Source organism: Artibeus jamaicensis, unplaced genomic scaffold, assembly GCF_021234435.1.
Source record: "Artibeus jamaicensis isolate MK-2021 breed Jamaican fruit bat unplaced genomic scaffold, CSHL_Jam_final scaffold_1964, whole genome shotgun sequence".
Lineage (NCBI taxonomy): Eukaryota > Metazoa > Chordata > Mammalia > Chiroptera > Phyllostomidae > Artibeus > Artibeus jamaicensis.
The window spans coordinates 13,354,025-13,374,487 of NW_026522030.1; the positions used below are offsets into that span (position 1 = coordinate 13,354,025).

General features: G+C 40.3%; 1 protein-coding gene across 1 annotated transcript in view; it reads right to left on the reverse strand.

The window, feature by feature from the left end:
* Positions 1-3,020: 3,020 nt before the first annotated feature.
* Positions 3,021-20,463, reverse strand: part of SLC44A1 (solute carrier family 44 member 1) — a 171,325-nt gene continuing 153,882 nt past the window's right edge. Inside the window, exon 16 of the mRNA XM_037152845.2 lies at positions 3,021-4,360. Within this exon, the coding sequence (XP_037008740.2) occupies positions 4,346-4,360 (15 nt within the window). The 3' untranslated portion in view covers positions 3,021-4,345. The remainder of the gene's footprint in view (positions 4,361-20,463) is intronic.

The window sequence follows — 20,463 nt, forward strand, 5'->3', positions numbered from 1 at the left end:
TGCTAAGCCTCAATTTCCCATCTGTAATATAGCAATCATAAAATAATTTCCCCATAGGTTTGTTGTGAGGATTAAAGTAGATCACGTATGCAAAACGTCTGGTTTAGCACGCATTTAACAAACAGTAACTGTTACTGTTATTACTCCCCTGCACATAATTTCCTTCTGTGCTGCTCGTGCATGGCTTTCTCCCTCTCTGTCTTCAGGGCCTTAGAAGTCATGTTCCCACCTCTCACTCCCTGTCTGCACTGTTCTACTTGTTTTTACCGAAGCACAATCACTGTCCTGATCCTGCTCTTTGTCAAAGTCCAACATCTTCGCCTGCTGCTCCCTGTTAATATCTGGCCTGAGTCAGCATACACTCCCTAGCCTGGGAAAACCTTGAGCTGCTCTAAGCCTCCATTTTTTCAGCTGTGAAATAAGCATCATAACAGTACCACCTACAAGGGACGTTGAGTGGATGAAATGAGACGGTCCATGTTACGTGGTTAGCACAGTATGGGGCATGTAATGAGCATTAAAAAATATGTAGTTACTTTCTCTTCCCGACCATAGAAACCTCACTCTTTTTTCCCCCTGCTCCCTTCTGACTGAAAACAAACTCACTGAAAAGCTCTGAAACTCCTTGGAACTCGGAGTACTAATTTCTGATCCTAGGAATTTATTATAGACTTTTAAATTCTCATATTAGGGAAAGGACGGTTCTGCTCTAATGTGAGCTGGTGTTCTGTGCCCTGGTCTAGCTCCATACTGACAAAGATCTAGAAACCAAGTGAGGAGACACATTCAAATACCTGTAAGTATTTAGCCTGGGGAGGGATAACTTGGGGAGACATGATCATTCTATTCAAATCTTTCCAGAGCTTTTGCATGGAAGAGAGAGCTGGCTTGTTCTCTAGCATCCCAGAGGTAGAATTAGACCCAATTAACAGAAGCTGTAGGGATATAGATTTCCTCTCAGCAAAAGTCCAACTTTCTAACACAGCCATACAGAACTGGACTCTGTTTGGTTAATGAGGTCCCCATCAGTGGAGGTATTCAAGCAGAGGCTGGGCATTTGCTTGGCAGAGCTGTACCAGGGGAATCAGGCCATGCATGGAAGGTAGCTGGCAGTGATAACCTTTGACATCTTTCTGAAGCCTAAGCTTCTATCATTCTGCGAACTGGAGACCAATAACTATTCATTCCCTTCCTGACTTAGCTTTGCAATTGCACTCATCTTTGGAATGCACTCTGAATTTCTGCTCCCCAACCCCACTTGCATATGATTTTTTGCAGGAGGCCCTATTCCTTCCTGAAAGGGGACATGAGAGAGGCAGTGAACTAAAACCTGTAGCCATTGTGATGTTACTATGTCATGATACTTTCTCTGTGTTCGAGGGCCTGTTTTATGCTAGGCACTGGAGACTGAAAGAAGTGAGGTCTGGATTTTCCATCAGATCCTGCCTTGGATCTAGAAATGCTTCTTGGTCAGAGAATGACCAAGGACAAAGTAAATTTATCTGCCTGTTAATCTCCTCCTTGTGAAAGGATGCTGGCCTCCAGCCCCTCTCCAGCACAGAGGTACAGACTCAGTGTTGCTAGTGAGAACAGGGTATGGGCCCCACTGAGACTGGGTAATTGATACTGGGGAGATACAAGGCCTTAGTGAATTGACTGTGCTTGTGTTTCATGGGCTGAGCACCCATCCTCTGGTTCCCGAATATCTGATTTCAAATACTAAGTCTACCACTTACCAGTCATGCTGCGTTAACCTCTCTGCACCTCAGTTTTCTTAGCTGTAAAATGAAAGTCTTAATGGTACCCACTTGAAAGGGTTGTCATGAAGATAAATGACAATGTAAAGTGCTTCAAAGAATGCCTGAGATATAGAAAGTACATAATATGTGTCAGTTATGTAATATTATTTTCTAAAGTAAATAAATCATCTCCTGCGTGCAATGCCAGGAAGCAATGGTGGCTGTGAGCCCTCTGATACTGTGGTGATTGCTGTAAGGTTCAGATGGTGCTATGGCCACGCTTCCCAGGGGAGTGAGACTCTTGCAGTCCACCTCTCACTTTGAAGGTCAGTCTGAACTTTTCTCTAGAGGGAAGGTGGGGACAGGACTTTTGCAGAAAAGGTTAAAGTTTAAGACAAGCAGATGAGAAGGGAAGATGGGACCCTGGGCAAAGGTGGGAAACACTGAGAACAGCTCCAGGGAATGGACAGGAAGCAAATCGAACAAGCAACCTTTGATGCCCAGGTACCAGGGAGGTATTCAGAAAACTTTGAAACATATAAAAGATGGAATACTCCGCAGCCATGAAAACTTATCTTTATGAAAAATACATAGCAATGTGGGTGAAAGCTTATGATATTACAATTTTAAAATAAAACCTTAGAAATTTGCTTTCAAAACACAAATGGATAATGTCTCTGGTAAGAAAGTTAGTAGTACACTTATAAATTTTTCGTTTGTTTATAACTTTTACCTTAGCTGATGTGGCATCATCTCTGGAAGTTTGGCCTGGTTTCCTGCTGTCCGATACACCAAATACATCACCTACAGATATTACACGTTTACTTTTCTGCATACACAACAATGAATGAAAGACAAGTACATTGGCTTTGAAACATACACTCAAACTTGGCATGACGATCCTATGATTGAAAACAAGAAAAGGGGAAAGTGGGAGTGGAGAGAGAGAGTCGTAGGGGTCAGATTGTAATGGTCTCTCAACTCCAGACTGGGTTTGGGATTTGAGCATGCGATGACTGGAAAACCACTTATAAGCGTATGAGCAAAGAGTTATTTTAGGACACTTGACTTGGCAGGAGGAAAAGGAAGAATGAGTGGGATGAGCCTGCAGTGAGGAGTTGCCTGGGGACTCAAAGGCCCAGACCTGGCCCTTCTACTCCTTGTCCCTTCACCTTCCCTAATTAGATTCCCTACGGCCCTCCACCCCCTCCCCCCTCCCCCCTCCCCCCTCCACCATCACCACCACCATTAATGATTACATTAGCATCATAAACCTTTAAGTAGTTTTTCTTTTTTAAAAATGATTTTATTTATTTTTAGAGAGAAGGGAAGGGAGGGAGGAAGAGAGGGAGAGAAACATCACTGTGACAGAGACACATCGTCCATTGCCTCTTGCACACGCTCCAATTGGGGACTGAACCCCCAACCCAGGCATGTGCCCTGCTGGGAATCAAACTGTTGACACTTCACTTTACAGAACGATGCCCAACCAACTGAGCCACACCAGTCAGGGCACCTTTAAGTAACTTTTCAGTCAAATGGCAAAAATAATAACTTAGCCTTAATGAAAACTGTTGGCTTCCTTCCCAAGTCATCTAAAACAGAGGTCAGCAAACTTTTCCTGGAAAGGCCCATATAGTCAATAGTGTAGGTTTTGCAGGCCCCATGGTCTCTGTCATAACTACTCAGCTCTGCCGTTGTAGAGAAAAGGCTGCCATAGACAGCACACAAGGACTTGGGTCTGGCTGTGTTCCCATGCAGCTTTATTTACAGAAATAGGTTTGGGGCTGCATTTGACTCGCAGGTCATAGCTAATCAACCTTGATCTAAAAGAACATTGTGTTATTTTGGTTAGAAAATAATTCTGTGATTCTCTGTTGCCTTGAAAACCACCTCGAGCCTCCTCAGACACCTCCAGTATTCTGCCCTCCCCACCTCCATTTACGATGGGAAGACCGGTGATAATACGACAGGTTAACTATCTCTGGGGCAGTGGTGGGCAAAGCAGCGTGTTAAAGGGAAGGGGCTTTGAATTCAGACCTAGGTCTCAGCCCTGACTCTGCCAAGTGTGTGATCTTAGGCACAGCACACAACCCTCTGAGCCTCCATTTGCTCGGGGCAAAACAGGGAGAAGAGGTGCAACTTAACAGAACTTTTGTAAAGATTAAATGTTTATAAAGCATTCAGCCTAATAACTGGCATGGAACAGGCACTCAATAAATAGTTATTAACCCGCACTGGCTCTATAAATAGCGCTTAGATAGGACAGACACAGACTGAATAGAGAGAACTCCAGCCTGCAGACCGGCAGGGTCACTTTAACAGACCCAAGGCTGACTAAGAAGGCAACACTAAAGGTGAAGATGCTGCTGCCAGACAGGTTTGTATCAAATGCTTCTGGTTAATTCTTTATTAGGCAGCCCCACTGTACCAAATCCACTTGGCTGTTTGTGGTTTGGAAACATGGTTACAGGCTCCCATTGCTTCCACTGCCGTAATAGGATCCTGCTCTCCATCCACGGACTCTCGGCAGCTGGCGAGTGGGAGAACCTGGCACAGTATAAACAGCCTCCTCAGAGTTCATTCTTCTGGGCTCAGGGGACCAGTCACCTTTTCTTCATCTGAAAAAGAAACACATTGGGAAAATGAATGCTCGTCTCCTGGGGGGACACGACACCATGAGACGCAATCGATAACAAAAAATACCATGGGATCATCTTTAGGGAAGACACTGTGAAATGTAAGAAGGCGGAATGCACACACACACACACACACACACACACACACACACACACACACATTGACACAGGAGAGAAAGATATCTGAGAGCCGGGGTTCAAATCCTGATTTTACCTCCCCCCCACCTCATCAGCTGCTTATTTGTGGGCAAGTTATTTAAGTTCTGTGCTCACATTTCCCCTTGTGTAAAACCAAGGTAACCATGGTATGTTCCTTCAAGGTTGTGAGGATTAAACACATTAGTACGTACAAAGTGCTCAGAACAGGACCTGACACGTAGTTACAAATGCTAGATTAGCGTTTGCCATTATTGGTGTTGGTATTATTCTCTGACAAAGATGTTATTTAGAATATCTGAACAACTGAATCAAACAGACACATAATGAATGAAACTCAGACTAATCTGAAATATCTGATTCTATGGCACTCTCAAAGACCCAACCCCGCGATTCAAACGACGCTTTGGATTTTTCACGCCTGTGACTCAGCGAGCGGTGGGACAGGTCCGACCAGAGTCATGAGTACTTCCATATGTCCGTTCAATTCGAGAAGAGGTGACGGAGTAAGTGTACCAAGGCTTATAAAGGGTTATCCTAATTCTTAGGAAAAGCACAATGGAGTTGTTAGTACTAAAGGACCATGCTGTATGCAAATTATTCTCAAATAGTTAAAAAATATTGGATATTCTGCATTTTGCCATGTATAATGCACACTTTTTTGTCCATCCAAAGTATGATGGGAATTAGTACTAAAACGTGGGTGTGCATAGTACATGAGAAAACATAGTACATGCATTCACATATAATCATGTATGTGTCATATACACACAGTCATGTACATATACACACAGAGAAAGAAAGGAAGAAAAGTTTAACAACAGGTGTAACAAGGGACTATGGTGTCCTGTACAGTATTCTTATTCATGCAGCTTTTTTGTAAGTTTGAAGTCATTTCAAAATAAGTTTTTAAAAACTCATAAGGATGAGTTAAAAGTAAAAAAGAGCATTTTTCTCAAGTTTGTCTATCAAACAGACACAGGGCTGCTGCAGGACAAGCAGAGTGACAAGATGCAATCTGACAAAGCACCAGGGGAGTGTGGACTCGGAGCAAGGGGACCTACAGGAGTTTTAAGACTCAAATGCCCCATGGAGTCAGGCTAAGGTTGTGTGACGCATCCATCTCCACAGCAGGCTTTGCTCGTCCCCAGGGACCCAAAAGAGGCTGTAAGTGGCACTAGAATAACATTGCTTGCAACCTTTGTTGTAAGTGTCATTTTAGGGCTTTAGAACTGACACTTCCGTTTCACATGCCCATTATTGCCTCTTTGCTGATTCCCCTGCCTCAACTTTTCCCCAACTGCAACCCATGTTGCAAACTGCTTATAGAAGAAATCCCTAAGTTGTTGCTCTTATTACTTTGGTTTCTCAAGGAATTATATGAAAGCTTCCTATTTTCCGCAACAGCTTATCTAAACATTCCTGTCTAATCCAGTTCATGTTTTGTGATTTTACATATTTGACTGGCAGTTTCAACTTTCAACGGTCTTTTCCCTGTCACCGAAAATGACAAAACCGATGATTAGGCTGCTAGGGATTGAGGCTTAGTTACAGTCCTGTAGCCTGGACACTGGGCTCATGCCAAAGTTATGCTTTATCTGAGATCGAGATAAAAGTTCTTTCCTCCATTTTTTAAAAATTTACGTACACTTTCAAATTTTAGAATAGTTTTTGGTTTACAGAAAAACTGCAAAAAAAAATACAGAGAGGTCCCATGTACCCCACACCTAATTACTAGGTGCTTCCCTTATTACTAACCTCTTTCATCACCACGGCACATTGTCACAACTACGGAACTCACATTGGTCCGTAGTGATTCACTAAACTCCATGCTTCACTCAGATTTCATTAATTTTCCCTAGTGCCCTGTTCTCTTCAGGCTTCTATCCAGGAGGCCAGAGTACATGTAGCGTTCCTCCCATTTTAAATTTTAAAATATATGTTATTTTAAAAGCCAAAAGTAAATGAAGTGTATAGTTTCCATTCTGTCTCCACAAATAGAAAGAAGAAGCAATTCACATAACAAAAAGCCTTCCCTGTTCTCTCACTGCCCCCCCCCAAAAAAAAAGATGTCCAGGCCCAAAATAATTCCTTCTCTTTTGTTATAGCTCCCCTGTCTCACTCTTCTTCCTGTAAAAACCTTCCATTTTACATAAGTCATTGGAGAACCCTTCTAGTTACCAGATGGGATGCTGCCCGATTCGTGGCCAATTACCTATCCAGTATCCTCAACTGAGCTTTGTTCTTTCGAGACCCTCTTCAGAGACCACCCGTTTACTTGTCTGCTGGGGACATGAAGGGGCTGTTACCTGGCCTCTCAGAACAAATGGTGATGTCTGGAGAACTTTATTTTTTAGCACACCTTTAAAAGTTTTCATTATGCCTTACATATAATAAAGTGCTCAAATCTTAATGAATTTCAGGCTAATGACTGAATTTTCATTAGCTAAAGAATGGCTAATGAACTTTTACACATGTATTTATCTACATGACACCATCCAGACTGATCTATAAAATATTTCCAGCAACCAAGTCTCCCGCATGCCCCCTTCCCAGACAAAGCACCTCCTAACATAACCACTGTGCTGATCTTTTACCATAGATTAGTGTTGCCTGTTCTTAATTTTGATTGGAGTGCAATCACAGCGTGAGTACACATCTGTGTCTAGCTTTTTGCTCAACATTCTATCTGTGAGATTTAGTCGTGTCATTTCAAGTTAGCTGTAGTTCATTCTCTGGTTCTGTGTAGTATGCATGAGTATACTTGAGTGTACTGCAATTTATGAATTCATTCAACTCTTGTGGACATTTGAGCAGTTTCCAGTTTGGGGCTCTTAGAAACATTCCATGAACATTATTGAACATGTCTTTTGCTGCACATATGCATCTATTTCTTTTGGGCACATACTCACTCAGGAGTGAACTTGCTGGATCTGAGGACATATATTTATTTTTAGCTTTAACAATACAGCCAAACAAGTTTCTGGTGTGCTTGTATTGATCTATTTTCCCACGAGCAGTGTATGAGTTTCAGTTGCTCCACGACCTAGACCACCGCTTGGATGTTAGCCGTGCTGGTGAGTGGGCGGCAGTGCCTTATTATGGTTTTAATTTGCATGTCCCTGACAACTGACGGTGTGAAACATCATGTCCTCACTGGGCATTTGACCAGCCTCTTTTGTGAAATGCTTACTCAAGTAGTTTACCCATTTGGGTCGTCCATCTTATTGATTGCAGAAGTCCTTCATACATTTTGGATGAGTCCTTTATCAAGTGTGTTTTGCAAATACTATTTTTCCAGGCTTGTCTTTTCTCTCTTTTAATGGTGCGTTTGGATGAGCTGAAATTCTTGATTTTTATTCTGTCAAATGGAAAGCTCAATTTTAAACAACTTGAAAAGGAAGCACTCTATTTAAAAGTCTGGTTTTCTGAGTTTGCTGTAATGCCCTGTGATAAGAGCTTGTGCTGAGCAGAAAACTGCCTTGGTCCCAGGGTCCAGGGTTCTGATTATTGTTCCACTACCATCAAGATTCAACCTTGCCAGACACAAACTACACACACCATGCTGCCGCAGGATCTCTGGGGCCAGTGGAAAGGAAGACAGGGTCCATCTTTGGTTGTCCTGGTGCGATACCTCAGAGCTTCGGTCCCTAAAGCTTCCAGGCACAGAAAATCATCGTCTCTTCCCATTTCTTTACACATTACTTGTTAATAACCTGAAATCATTTTGGATAAGTTTTATGCCATCCTGCAGATGCCTCCCTCCCCCCAACAAAGTGAAACAGAAGGGCAAGCATTCTGTTGTGCAAGGATGATAAAGTTCCATTACCTTTAACAGGAAGTGGCCTGAATAGAGATCGTTGGCCCACTAGCTAATTATTGAATTATTGACAAAAAGAAGGGCTACAAATCCACTGTTCACAAACTACAGCCACCATTCAACTGTTTTTGACTTATAAAAAGGTAATTTTTATATAATCGAATTAATGTTTTTGGTAACTTTGCAAATAGATTGTGTCGGAAGTATGCCAGAAATAAAAGTCCTCAAAGCAAAGCTGCTTTACTGTGTACGGTGTAGGGTAGGGGCTCAGTAAATATTTACCAGATTAATGTAAGGGCACTAAGATGCATGTACAGGGTTATGTCTACCTAAAATTTACTAAGCTGCAAATCTTTAAGCCACTCTATATGGACTGGAATTTGGGCCTTATTTGTCTATTTGCCTTGAAGGACACTCTTGGAACTGATCAGATTTCCACTCACTTTTCAGATGCATTTCCTTCTTCTCAATGCTCATGTCTCAGAGGAGGGTATCGATCTCCCGCCCATGCCGGGTAACCAGTAAGAAGTATACGTCAGTGTTCAGTTATGCTCCAGGTACTTGTCAGAGAACAAAACATACTAATTTCATTTCTGTACTTACCAAAAGCTCAACTATGACAATATAGCCCAATGGAACAGATTTGCAAGTCCAGAAATAAACCCATACATCTGTAGTCGATTGATTTTGGCTTTAATGAGAGCGCTAAGACCGCTGAGTGGGGAAAGAATAGTCTTTCAACACAGGGCAAAGAGAAGACAGGATATCCACAATGCGAAAGAAGAAAGTCGAACACCTACCTCATGCCATGTACCAAAATAATTAACGAGAGCAAAGACCTAACTTTATGAGATAAAACTTCTCTCAGAGGAAAAAATAGTGCCAAATCTTTGTGAACTTGGATTAGGCAACGGTGTCTTAGATGGGACAACAAAAGAACAAGCTGCCCCCTGTAAGATAGATAATGGAACTTCATCAAAGTTAAAAACTTTAATGCTTCAAAGGTCACTATAAGAAAATGTTAGAAAATATTTGCAAATTATATATCTTATAAAGTCTAGTATCCAGGATGTTTAAAGGACTATTACACTCAACCACAAAGCCAAACAACCCAATTTAAAAATGGGCAAAGGACCCGAACAGACATTTTCTCGGAAGAAGGTGTACCTTGGGATGCATAGGTTCTTTTGAATTGGGTATGGGTGGGGTGGGGGGAATGACAGGGGGACAATGGAGACAACTGTACTTGAACAACAATAAAAATATTAAAAAAAGAAGATATACAAATGGCCGGTAAGGACATGGTACTTAAAATCATTAGTCCTCAGGGAAATGCAAAACAAAACCAAAAATGAGATACTACTTCACACCCACTAGAAGGGCCACAATCAGGAAGATGGAAAATAGCATGTTGGTGAGGATGCTGAAAATGGGAACTCTCACACCCAGCTGCTGGTCATGGAAACTGGTGCATGTGTAAAACAGTGTGGCAGTTCTTCGAAAAGTTAAACATGGTTACCAACCACATGACCTAGCAATTCCACTCCCAGGTATATACCCAAGATAACTGAGAACAGACATCCACACCATAATTCTTACACAAATGCTCTTAGCAGCATTATTCATAATAACACAGGGCAAAGAAAACAACCTAATTAGGCAAACAACCTAATTAGCATTAACTGATGAATGGATAAACAACAAGGGGTATATTAAACAATGGAATATTATTAGGCCACAAAAAGGAGTAAAGTACCTCTGTATGTCACAAACAACTTGGTTTAAACTTGAGAACATTTTATGCTAAGTGAAAGAAGCCAGGCAAGAAAAATCCCACCTGTTATATGATTCTATTTACATGAAATATACAGGACAGACAAATCAATATAGAGATAACGGTCAGTGGTTGCCAGGAGCTGAGTGAGGGGACTCGGCACTGACTAGAAAGCAAGGGATTCTTCTGGGGAATGATGAAATGATTTGGCATTAGACAGTAGCCATGGTTGCACAGTCTGTGAATGTGCTAAAAACTATGAATGGTACATTTTTAACAAAAGGGCAAATTTTATGATAGGTTGGTATATCTCAATTCAAAAAGAATTGAGATATGTATATCTCAATTCAAAAAGAGAAGGTAACTATGAAAAACATTAGTAAAAATTATTTAGCCTCACATAATAAGAACTGTAATTAAGGCACACATATTAAGAGACAGGAAATGAAATTGAAACAAAATTGAGATAATACTAAAATTCTGCATGGGAAGAATGATTTTTAAAATTTTTTTTTCAAATTAATTTATGTATCTAACAGTCTTCTCATTAAAATTGAAGAGACCTTTTTGACAAATAGTAAACAGTTAATGAGTGATTTTATATGGCAAAGGATAATAAGTGCTATATAGACAAATAAACGACACTCATGGAGACAGAGAAGTGGTGGTGGATTTACCATTTTACGTCAGTAGCTCAAGGAAGCCCTCACTGATTAGGTAACCTTGGCCTGAAGCAGCTGAGGGCGTGCGAGGAGTGGAAGCGAGTACCAGTAGGAAGGCCCTGAGACGTGGCTGGTTACCTAAAGAACAGCCAGGGCCAGCAGGTCTGAGGCATTCGCAGGCTGAATGAAGGGAGAGTAGGAGGAAATGAGTTGAGAGCTGTATTAGGTGGGTCAGTGGGGTGAGTCATGCAGGTATGTTGAATTTTATTCTCAGTAAGATGGCAAGCTCTTGGAGAGTTTGGAGCAGAGGGGTAATGAGATCTGGCTTAGATTTTTCAAGGAACACTCTGACTCCTGCGTTGAGAATAATATGTGTGCGTGGGGGTGAGGACAAAGCTGGAAGGAGGAAGACAACTTAAGAACCTATTTCTATTTCTCAAACAAGAAATAAAGGGTGAGAGATAATTGGATTATGAATCTCAGGAAACAGAGTCCCAAGTGTGGATGGAATGAATGGACATGGGTGTGAGAGAAAAGAGTCAAGAATCATTCCGCAGGTTTCCTTCTCAGCAAATAGGTCAGTGTTGCCATTTACTGAGAGGGGAGTTTGATTTGGGAATGTTAAATTTGACGTGGTTATCTGATGAATGGTAGGTCACTGGGAAGGCCTAAAGTGAATCAAAATTTCATGTGAAAGAAAAAATGGGCAAGAGTTGCTAAGTAAAATTTCACAGTGAAGATTAACATAGCGAATTTGCCCTTACAGATATGAAAATGCCATCTAAAACTATAATAAATAAAACTGGCACAAGGAAACAGACAGAATTTGGTGAAATAAGAGATATACCCTAAAAGGGTTCCTAAAAGGCCTGTGTATTTGCAGATTTCAGCATTGTTGTTTTACTGTTTGCAGTGAAATACGGGATGATGATCAGTCTCTAACTTTGTGGAGGTATGCACTTTTTTAGTAAACATCTTCATTGTTTCTCCCTGTAAAAAATTAATATAATGCAGAAAAACCCTGCCTTCATATCCCTCTAGCCTTGAGATCATCTGGTTTTCTATCCTTCCAGACCTTCCTGCTAAGGCACAATAGGAACCGTGTGCCCAGTAGATGTGGAAGCCCATCGCTTAGCTGTGAGCGAGCCACGCTAATGCCCATTGTGGAGATGTGAAGGAGTTTTGTTTTATTTTTCACATCCCCAGTACCTCATTAAAGCTTTCTACACTGTGTGAGAACATCAGGGTTTATTAAAATATGAAAAACTGTATCCATATTGTAATCATAATCATGTAGCTAATTATGCTCTATCAAGTGTTTCCCTGGCGGTACCACCACATGCTAAATGCGCGACCTGCCCCGTTTGCCATCCCTTTTTTACAGATGAGGAGACTGGGTTTCTATGGGCTAAGTAACTTGCTCAGGACAAAATAATAGCAGAGCCAGGATCTGAACCCACGGGTCGCTGATCACAAAATGCAGAGTTAGGGGGTTAAGAAAAGACCTTTGAACAAAAAAAATGGAAAAATAACACAAAAATAATCCATTTATCTATCGTAAAAATTTAATTCATTTACAGATAAAATATCACTAACCCAGTGAAAAAATAAGGTATGCAGAAGTATTTGATATGTGATTGAAAAATTTTAATATCCCTAATGTATTAAAATCTTTTATCCAACAGTAAAAATGCAGTGATATCCCAATAGCAAAATTGGCAAAGAACATGCATAGAGAATTTAGAGAGGAGGAAATATAAAGTGTTGATAAATTAATGCAAAATATTTAATTTGCTAATAAACAAATGCAAATGGAAGTGAAGGACTGTCATCTTCTGCCTCTAGGGCTGTCAAAGCTGAATGAGAGTGACGTCACTAGTGTCTGCCAGGCGTGGGAAACGGGGGTGTTCACAGACTGTACTACAAAGGTCAGCTGGAAGAGCACTTCTAGAGGTCAATGTGTCAGCGTGTATCCGTCTTCATAGCTTTACCTTTCGTCCTGGTAACACCGTTTCCAAAAGTCTGTCTTATGGAAAAAATCAGCAGTGTGACAGATATCTTGGTACAATAATAAAAAATATATAAATAATCTAAAATTCTATTCATATGAGGGAATATAAACCCCTTATAAAAAATATCTTATTTTTGAAGAATATTCAATGATACGAAACATGTCTACTATATCTATATGCTATGTATATAGTGTTATGTAATGTTAATTGACAAGGACAAGATTTGAAAGTTTCTGAATGTATGTATTTTTTATCATCACTGAAAAGGGGCATGTATGTAGGTACATATAATAAATATAGATACAGAAATATATAAATCTAGCAGAAAATACATAAAAATCACAAATTAGTTATTCCAATTAGCGAGATAGAGCATAGTTTTTCTCCCTGGAAAATGTTTCTACATATTTCAAAATGAGAGTTACAGTTATAATTTAAGAAGAGGCTTTTTTGTTAAAACCATTTTTTTAAGTTAACTGAATTTTTTCCATCATCATTTATCCCCTCCCCCTCCAGCCCCTTCCCCCACAATGACCACACTTCTTGTCCACGTTGATGAGATCTTTCTTTATTTTTTCTTTAAAAAAAAAACCTTTTAGAAGTTCATTTTTTTGGCCTCATAAATCATGTAAGTTCTAGGAATGTATCCTTTTTTTTTTTTTTTTAAATTTTATTTAGTTATTTTTCAAGTACAGTTTTTTGTCTATTTTTCCCATCCCAGCCTCCCCTGCCCCTTGCTCCCCACCTCCCTCCCATTTCCTCCCCCCCCCTTAGTTCTCGTCCCTGTGTCCTTCCTATTTGTTCCTCCAAATCCCTCCCCCTTTTTGCCCTTAACTTCCCTTCCTTCTCCCCTCTGGTCACTATCCCCTTGTTCTCTATTTCAGTGTCTTTGTTTTTTGGGTTTTTTTTTTCTGCTTACTTGTTTGTTTTGTTGTTTAGCTTCCTGTTAAAGGTGAGATCATATGGTATTTGTCTTTCAGCACCTGGCCTATTTCACTCAGCATAATGCTTTCCAGTTCCATCCATGTTGTTGCAAAGGGTAGTAGCTCCTTCTTTCTCTCTGCAGCATAGAATTCCATTGTGTATATGTACCACAATTTTTGGATCCATTCATTTACTGATGGGCACCTAGGTTGCTTCCAACTCTTGGCTATTGTAAATTGTGCTGCTATGAACATTGTGGTGCATAGGTTCTTTGATATCGATGTTTTAGGATTCTTATTAATAATGGACAGAGATACAAAGATTTCTCTACAAAGATGATCATTTTAGCATTATTAATGATGCCTTAATTTTGAGAGGAAATTGCTATATTCAAAGATATATAGCAAATATATTTTATTCAGAAAGACTGAATAAAATATAGTACATTCAAATGAAAGAATATTATAAAATCTATTAGTTCTGTTTTTAAGGAATTTTAATAACGTAGGGGAAGTTCTTATACATATTAAGAGAAAAAAGAAGATAGAAATTATTTAACCTGTATCTTATTTACTATTTTTCTTTTTAATATGACCTGAATTAGATAGTAGATAGATAGCTGAATACACACACACACACACACACACACTCTTTTATTTCTGTATAGTAATTTTGTTTATTTGCTTATTTTTTTTATTTACCCATTTAACAATTTCTTTACTGAGACTGGGCTTGAATTCAGATTCTGGCAAAAAAAAATAACTGAGTTTGGGCAAATAAACACTCTTCCCTTAGCCTCCCTTTTCTCATCTGTAAAATGGGAAGAATGACATCTACTCTGCAAGAATAAATGAAGTAATGTAGATAGAGACCCAGCACAATGACCTACCCATAAAATATTTTCAAGAAATAACAATATTATTTGACTATTATTTATTTTTTTTAAGATTTTATTTATTTATCTTTAGAGGGGAAGGGAAGGAGAGAAGGAGAGAAATATCAATGTATGGTTGCCTCTTGTGAGTCCCCTGCTGGGAACTGGCCCGCAACCCAGGCATGTGTCTTGACTGGGAATCAAACTATGATCGTGTGGTTCACAGGCCCGCACTCAATCCACTGAGCTACACCAGTCTGGGCTGACTATTATTTCTTAAAATGGAAAAGATTCAGGAAGCATAACAGTAGAAGAAAACTAAAAATGTGTGGAATTATTTAACTTATACTTAAAACATAAAGTGTTTTATATTTCTGGGACTTAAAAGACATGCTAATGTCAATGTAAATCAAAGATCAAACTATAACTAAGATGGAAATATAATGAATCAAAAATAAGGTTAGGAATAATGCAATACACCCCTGCAAAATTTCCAGTGCTTCTTAATAACTATGATATTGCCACCTTGTGGGGTAAGTGATACATTACATATACCAGGAAATTGGAGACTTTATTTTGCATTTATATAGACAGGCTAAATGACACAAATACTGTTACCCAAAATATTAATATTTAACAAGGTGAGATCATAAACAAATTGTTCAAGCACATACTTAAATGTAAAATAAAAAAAGTTTTAATGTAGAAAGTAATATGATAGAAAGTTTGACAAATATACAGGAAGTCACCATAAATCTATCACTGCAAAGCAACATCATCATTCTAAAATTATTTTATTATTTTATCCCACTTCCTTTTCATTTCGAAGTCAATATTACATAATTAGCATTTCCCAGGCAGTGGCGTTCTTCACAATGATGCTTAACAGGTGCCTAACGTATTACTGAGGGGATGTGCCAAACCCTGGCTCTGCGTCCCCATAAGGCAGGACATCCAGACTTCCGCCCAGTGAAATGTCAAAGGCCTGTGACAGCTTTTGTACAGGTAGATACGAGTGCATTTACCGAATTTCACTCTGTATCATGTGCACCCACGTTTCTGACCCAAACTTTCAGGGAAAAAACCTTTCGTTTCAATTTGTACATTTAATTAATTAATTATTTATTTATATTTAGATACTCGCTCTTTGTATTATAAGGAAATTTTAGCATTTAGTTTGGAACATATTATGGTACAGGAAATTTGATGTAACAAGTAATTACAAATCACGAGAACAGATATCAGGTATTCAGGTACTCCCCACGTATAACGCACATCCTTATTTTTCCCTAAAAAGTTTGGGCAAAAAGTGTGTATATGGTGTTTAGTCATAAGGATTAAAATATGTTCTTATTCCAAAGATAATACAAGGTTATTATTTTAAAAGAAAAGCAAATTGAGGAAATAAACTACACTCACAATTTCCTAACCCAAATAACCACTGTAGTAGTAACATGACAGATTTTCTGTTTTGCAGGTGCTTTTTTTATTTTTTAAAGATTTTATTTATTTATTTTTAGAGATAGGGGAAGGGCGAGAGAAAGAGAGAGAGAGAAACATCAATGTGTGGTTGCCTCTAAAGTGCCCCCTACTAAGAACTGGCCCACAACCCAGGCATGTGCTATGATGGGGAATTAAACCAGCAACACTTTGGTTGGCAAGTCAGCACTCGATCCACTGAGCCACACCAGCCAGGGACACTTAACAGATTTTTAAAACTCACACATATATGGGTAATATATATGTAGTATCTATTCACATTTTTAAAAACAAAATGGAGTCATATTACTATATGACCTTTCTCTCCTTTTTTAAAATAAATTCTATCATGCAATTTTTCTATGCCACTAATACCCATAGAAAACTTGACTAAGTGGTGTCCCATTACACAGATATATTATTTGTACACACATACTATGAAGTACTAAGTTCTAGTATACACTTTATTAAACATAGTGCCAACAGTTTGGTGGGGCATTAAACAAATAGACAAACATACATGCAGAAGACTGGTTTGTTAAGAAATACCATAAAGGAGAAGAACAGGATACCAGGACAGAAAGTAATAACGGTACACAAGTCGATTGCAGAAGGTCCATCTTGGGGAACAGAGGAAGTCTGGACTTGAGGATGAAGGACTGGCATGTGAACACCGAAGAACGTTCTAGGAAGGAGCAGTAGGTGTGAAGGCCCTCAGGTGGGAAAATTCTTAGCAAGCACTAGAAACAGAAAGATGGCCCGAGAGCTCACACGTAGTGAGGCTGGGACAGAAGAAGCTGGAAGGCTTCTATGCCATGGCAAGTAGTGTGTACTGTATTTTCAGTCTGCGGCCGGAACATGATCTGATTTATATTTTAGGAAGTTCACTCTGCCTGCTTTGTGGAGGAGAATGGACTGGGAGTCTAGGGAACAGCACTGGACACCCATTAGGGGAGTATGGTGATACCCCAAACGAGAGACGATGGGAGTGGGAGTAGTGGATATGAGATACAGTGGAGTGGGGGAGTTGGTTTGCTCAGATAGTCGTCGGCAGTAATCAGTGCGTCCAGGATGGCTGCTAACATTTACGGGTCTGAAGCAAGAAGGCAAGTGGAAGAAGACCCTGCTCTCTTCCTTTTCTCATCTTTTGCTCCAGCCCACATGGTGAGTTGCAGTTCTCTCTCATACTCACCTGTGGACACCTGAGCCCACTCGTCCAAGCTCCATCCACACCACCTGCCACAGCCAGGATCCACCCTCGGGAGGGAGTGCCTGGAGAAGAGACTTGTGCAGGCCTGGTGTGAGAAGGGAGTTCTAGGGTTCTGGGTTTCTCTGGTGTGGTCTTGGAGGGAGGAGGTGGGCCTTGGGTGGGCACAGATTCTTAGGCCAGTAGACTCCTTGCCCTTTGGGATGGGTCCAGAGGGAGGAGGGTGAGAGTGAGGACCCTGATGCTCAGGTTATTAAGGTGGTACTGACTACATCTAGTCAAAATTAACTTTGAAAAATCTCTTAAATCATCCATAAAGGATAGTGCTGTATGTATGTTTTACAGGTACAATCCCATATCATTATTTGTCTTCCTTGTCCATGTTTCTCTATGGCTTTCAGTTAAATTAATCCACCTCCCTGATGTTGGTGGCGTCATCAACAGCCACTTACCTGGCTACTTAACCAATGTATTTCCTCTGTGTCCACGGTGAGTAAACCCTTGGAAATATTAATTTCTTCTGTATACATCAGCTTTTAGGCTGGACGCCATCTATCACTCGCTTAAGTTAATATATCTATAAAATGACTCTCTGTATGCTTTGGAAAATTATAGGACTTGAAATGACAGCTTGAAAGAGAGGGAGGACATTTTTAAAGGGTTCTGTTTCCAGCTTGAGCAACCGGTTTAACGGTGGCACAATTTACAACTGGGAAAGACCAGGGGAAGAGATGGGTACTGAGGTACCGTAATTCACTGACCTTACTGCCTATTGTGGGACGTGTATGTGGATTGTTATATTTTATAATTAGAACAAGATGCTGAGTTACAGCAAAATCTTTTCATACATCCTTTCTAAGTACAGAATTGCTGGTTTAACAGATGTGCACATTCTTTAGATTTTCAATACACATTGCCAAGTAACTTTTAAAAGAGCTGACTGTTTTCTGACATTAGGGTACATTTTGAATACTGAATCTCTAAGTCTTCCTCCCTCTCACTTTTCCTTTGTCCATTCAGTAACTAAGCTTTTGTCAAGCACCTACTATGTCCTACACAGGGCCTGAGATCAGTCTAGCTCTGTTCCTTGCGGGGGGCTGGGAGATGACTGGGGAGGAGGAAGAGCTGTGGAAGACTCCAGAGTTTTGAAGTGGATGGCTCAGATACACTACCTACATACCTTTTTTCTCTATGAAGCCAAATGTGTTAAAATTCCTTCTTCATTTAGGTTGGTGATGCCGCTCTGAGAATCTGGCAGAGGAAAATATTGCCTTCATGCAGACCACAAACAGGACACTGAGAGCAGTCTTTGCCCCAAGGAACTGTAATTGGAGGGTCTGATTTTATAAGTTCTTAAAATATGATGCCAATTTTACCCACTCAAACAGTGGCCACATTACCTCTCCAGGTCACGAGGCAGGCCCACCCTAGCCAGGGGTTTGTCTCATGGCAGTTGATAGAGGAAGAGGGAACAGGAGACCCCAGGTCAGGGCCGGCGTTCCCCAGTGTAAGGCCCCTTGGTGCACACTAGGGCCAGCCCCCACCCTTTGATTGAGGGTAGATGTCACACCACTTGGCTTGAGCACCCAAGTTGCTAGATTTGACTCTGACCTTGAGTTAAACGAGGCACTGGTGGGCTTCCTTATTGTTGTAACTCAGTTAAGGAGTCCAACCCAACAACATCTTTTTTGCCCTCTCAGTTGGCACTTAGAGAAAGACTTCAGCATGCACAACACCGTGTACTGCCAACCATTGGAAGACTCAGGCCCTACACATGGCTGAAAATAGTGACCATGCACCTGTGCACCCAAGGAAGTAAAAGGAGATTCCTGGAGTATTGTGAACCTAATGCAAGAGTTGTTGTTTACCAGTATGGTTGCTCTATTCTCTGACCATTGGCTATATGGTCCACTGTTAATAACTGTGGTTCTGACACTTATGTAACTTGCTAGAGGCCCTCTGCTCTCTAATAAGTTCCTTAAGTCTCTGAGTCATTGTGTTCTCACCTTTAAAATTCTACGTCTCATGATGGTTAAAAGAATTTTAAAAATCTTTAAAAGGATATAAAGAGATGAATCCATAAAGCCTACAGTTCAGTAGCTTTCACTTAATAAGACTTCAGTAAATGGAGCAATGTATACCATTCTTACACATCTGATTCATAAAATGTTAATGCATTTTATTGATCAGACCACCTATTTGAAAACCAGAGGAACTATTTCCAGGTATTGTTTTGTAATGAAAAACAAGTTAAAAGTAAAATGACTTCTAACAGGCGTAACATCTGCCTTCTAAAATTATATGATGTGGCCCTGGCTGGTGTAGTTCAGCGGATTGAGTGCCAGCCTGTGAACCAAGGGTCACTGGTTTGATTCCCAGTCAGAGCACAGGCCTGGATTTTGGGCTGGGTCCCCGGGGGGCGTGCAAGAGGCAACCACACTGATGTCTTTTTCCCTCTCCTCCTTCTCTTCCCCTCTTTCTGAAAATAAATAAATAAACCCTTTAAAAAATAAAAATATGTGATGTGGTTAAACCTTTGGAACTTTAGATATCTGTCAGCTTATTCAACACTTGCTGAACACTTTTCATTCACCCAAATCACGCTGTATGTCTGTGTCTTTCTGAACGGGCTCTTGCAGTTCTTTGCTCAGTAGGATATTCAAGCAACACAACAGCTGATCAGTCTAGGCTGTCCTAGTCAAATAAGCATCACTGACTGTAATCAGCTCAACCTCCCACACTTTGCAGACAGATTGACTTTGGAAGAAAAGACAGAGATGGGTAAAAAGTGAAAGTTTTCCCAGTGAAAGGAAAGCGTCTTTTTAACTCCCCCTCATGTCTCCAGCAAAAATTATGTTGCAGCCATGGCTGGTGTAGCTCAGTGAATTGAGTGCGGTCTGTGAACTAAGGGGTCACCGGTTTGATTCCCAGGCAGGGCACATGCCTGGGTTGCAGGCCAGGTCCCCAGTGGGGCCACATGAGAAGCAACCACACATTGATGTTTCTCTCCCTCTCTTTCTCTCTCCATTCCTTCTTTCTAAAAATAAATAAATAGAATCTTTTAAAAAATTATGTTGCAATGACTTTAATGTTTGAGTCTCAATAGGAGGCCAACATTTCCTAAATAATAAATGTTGTAGATGACCATGACTGTTATTTAATCAAGTGCTTTAACTT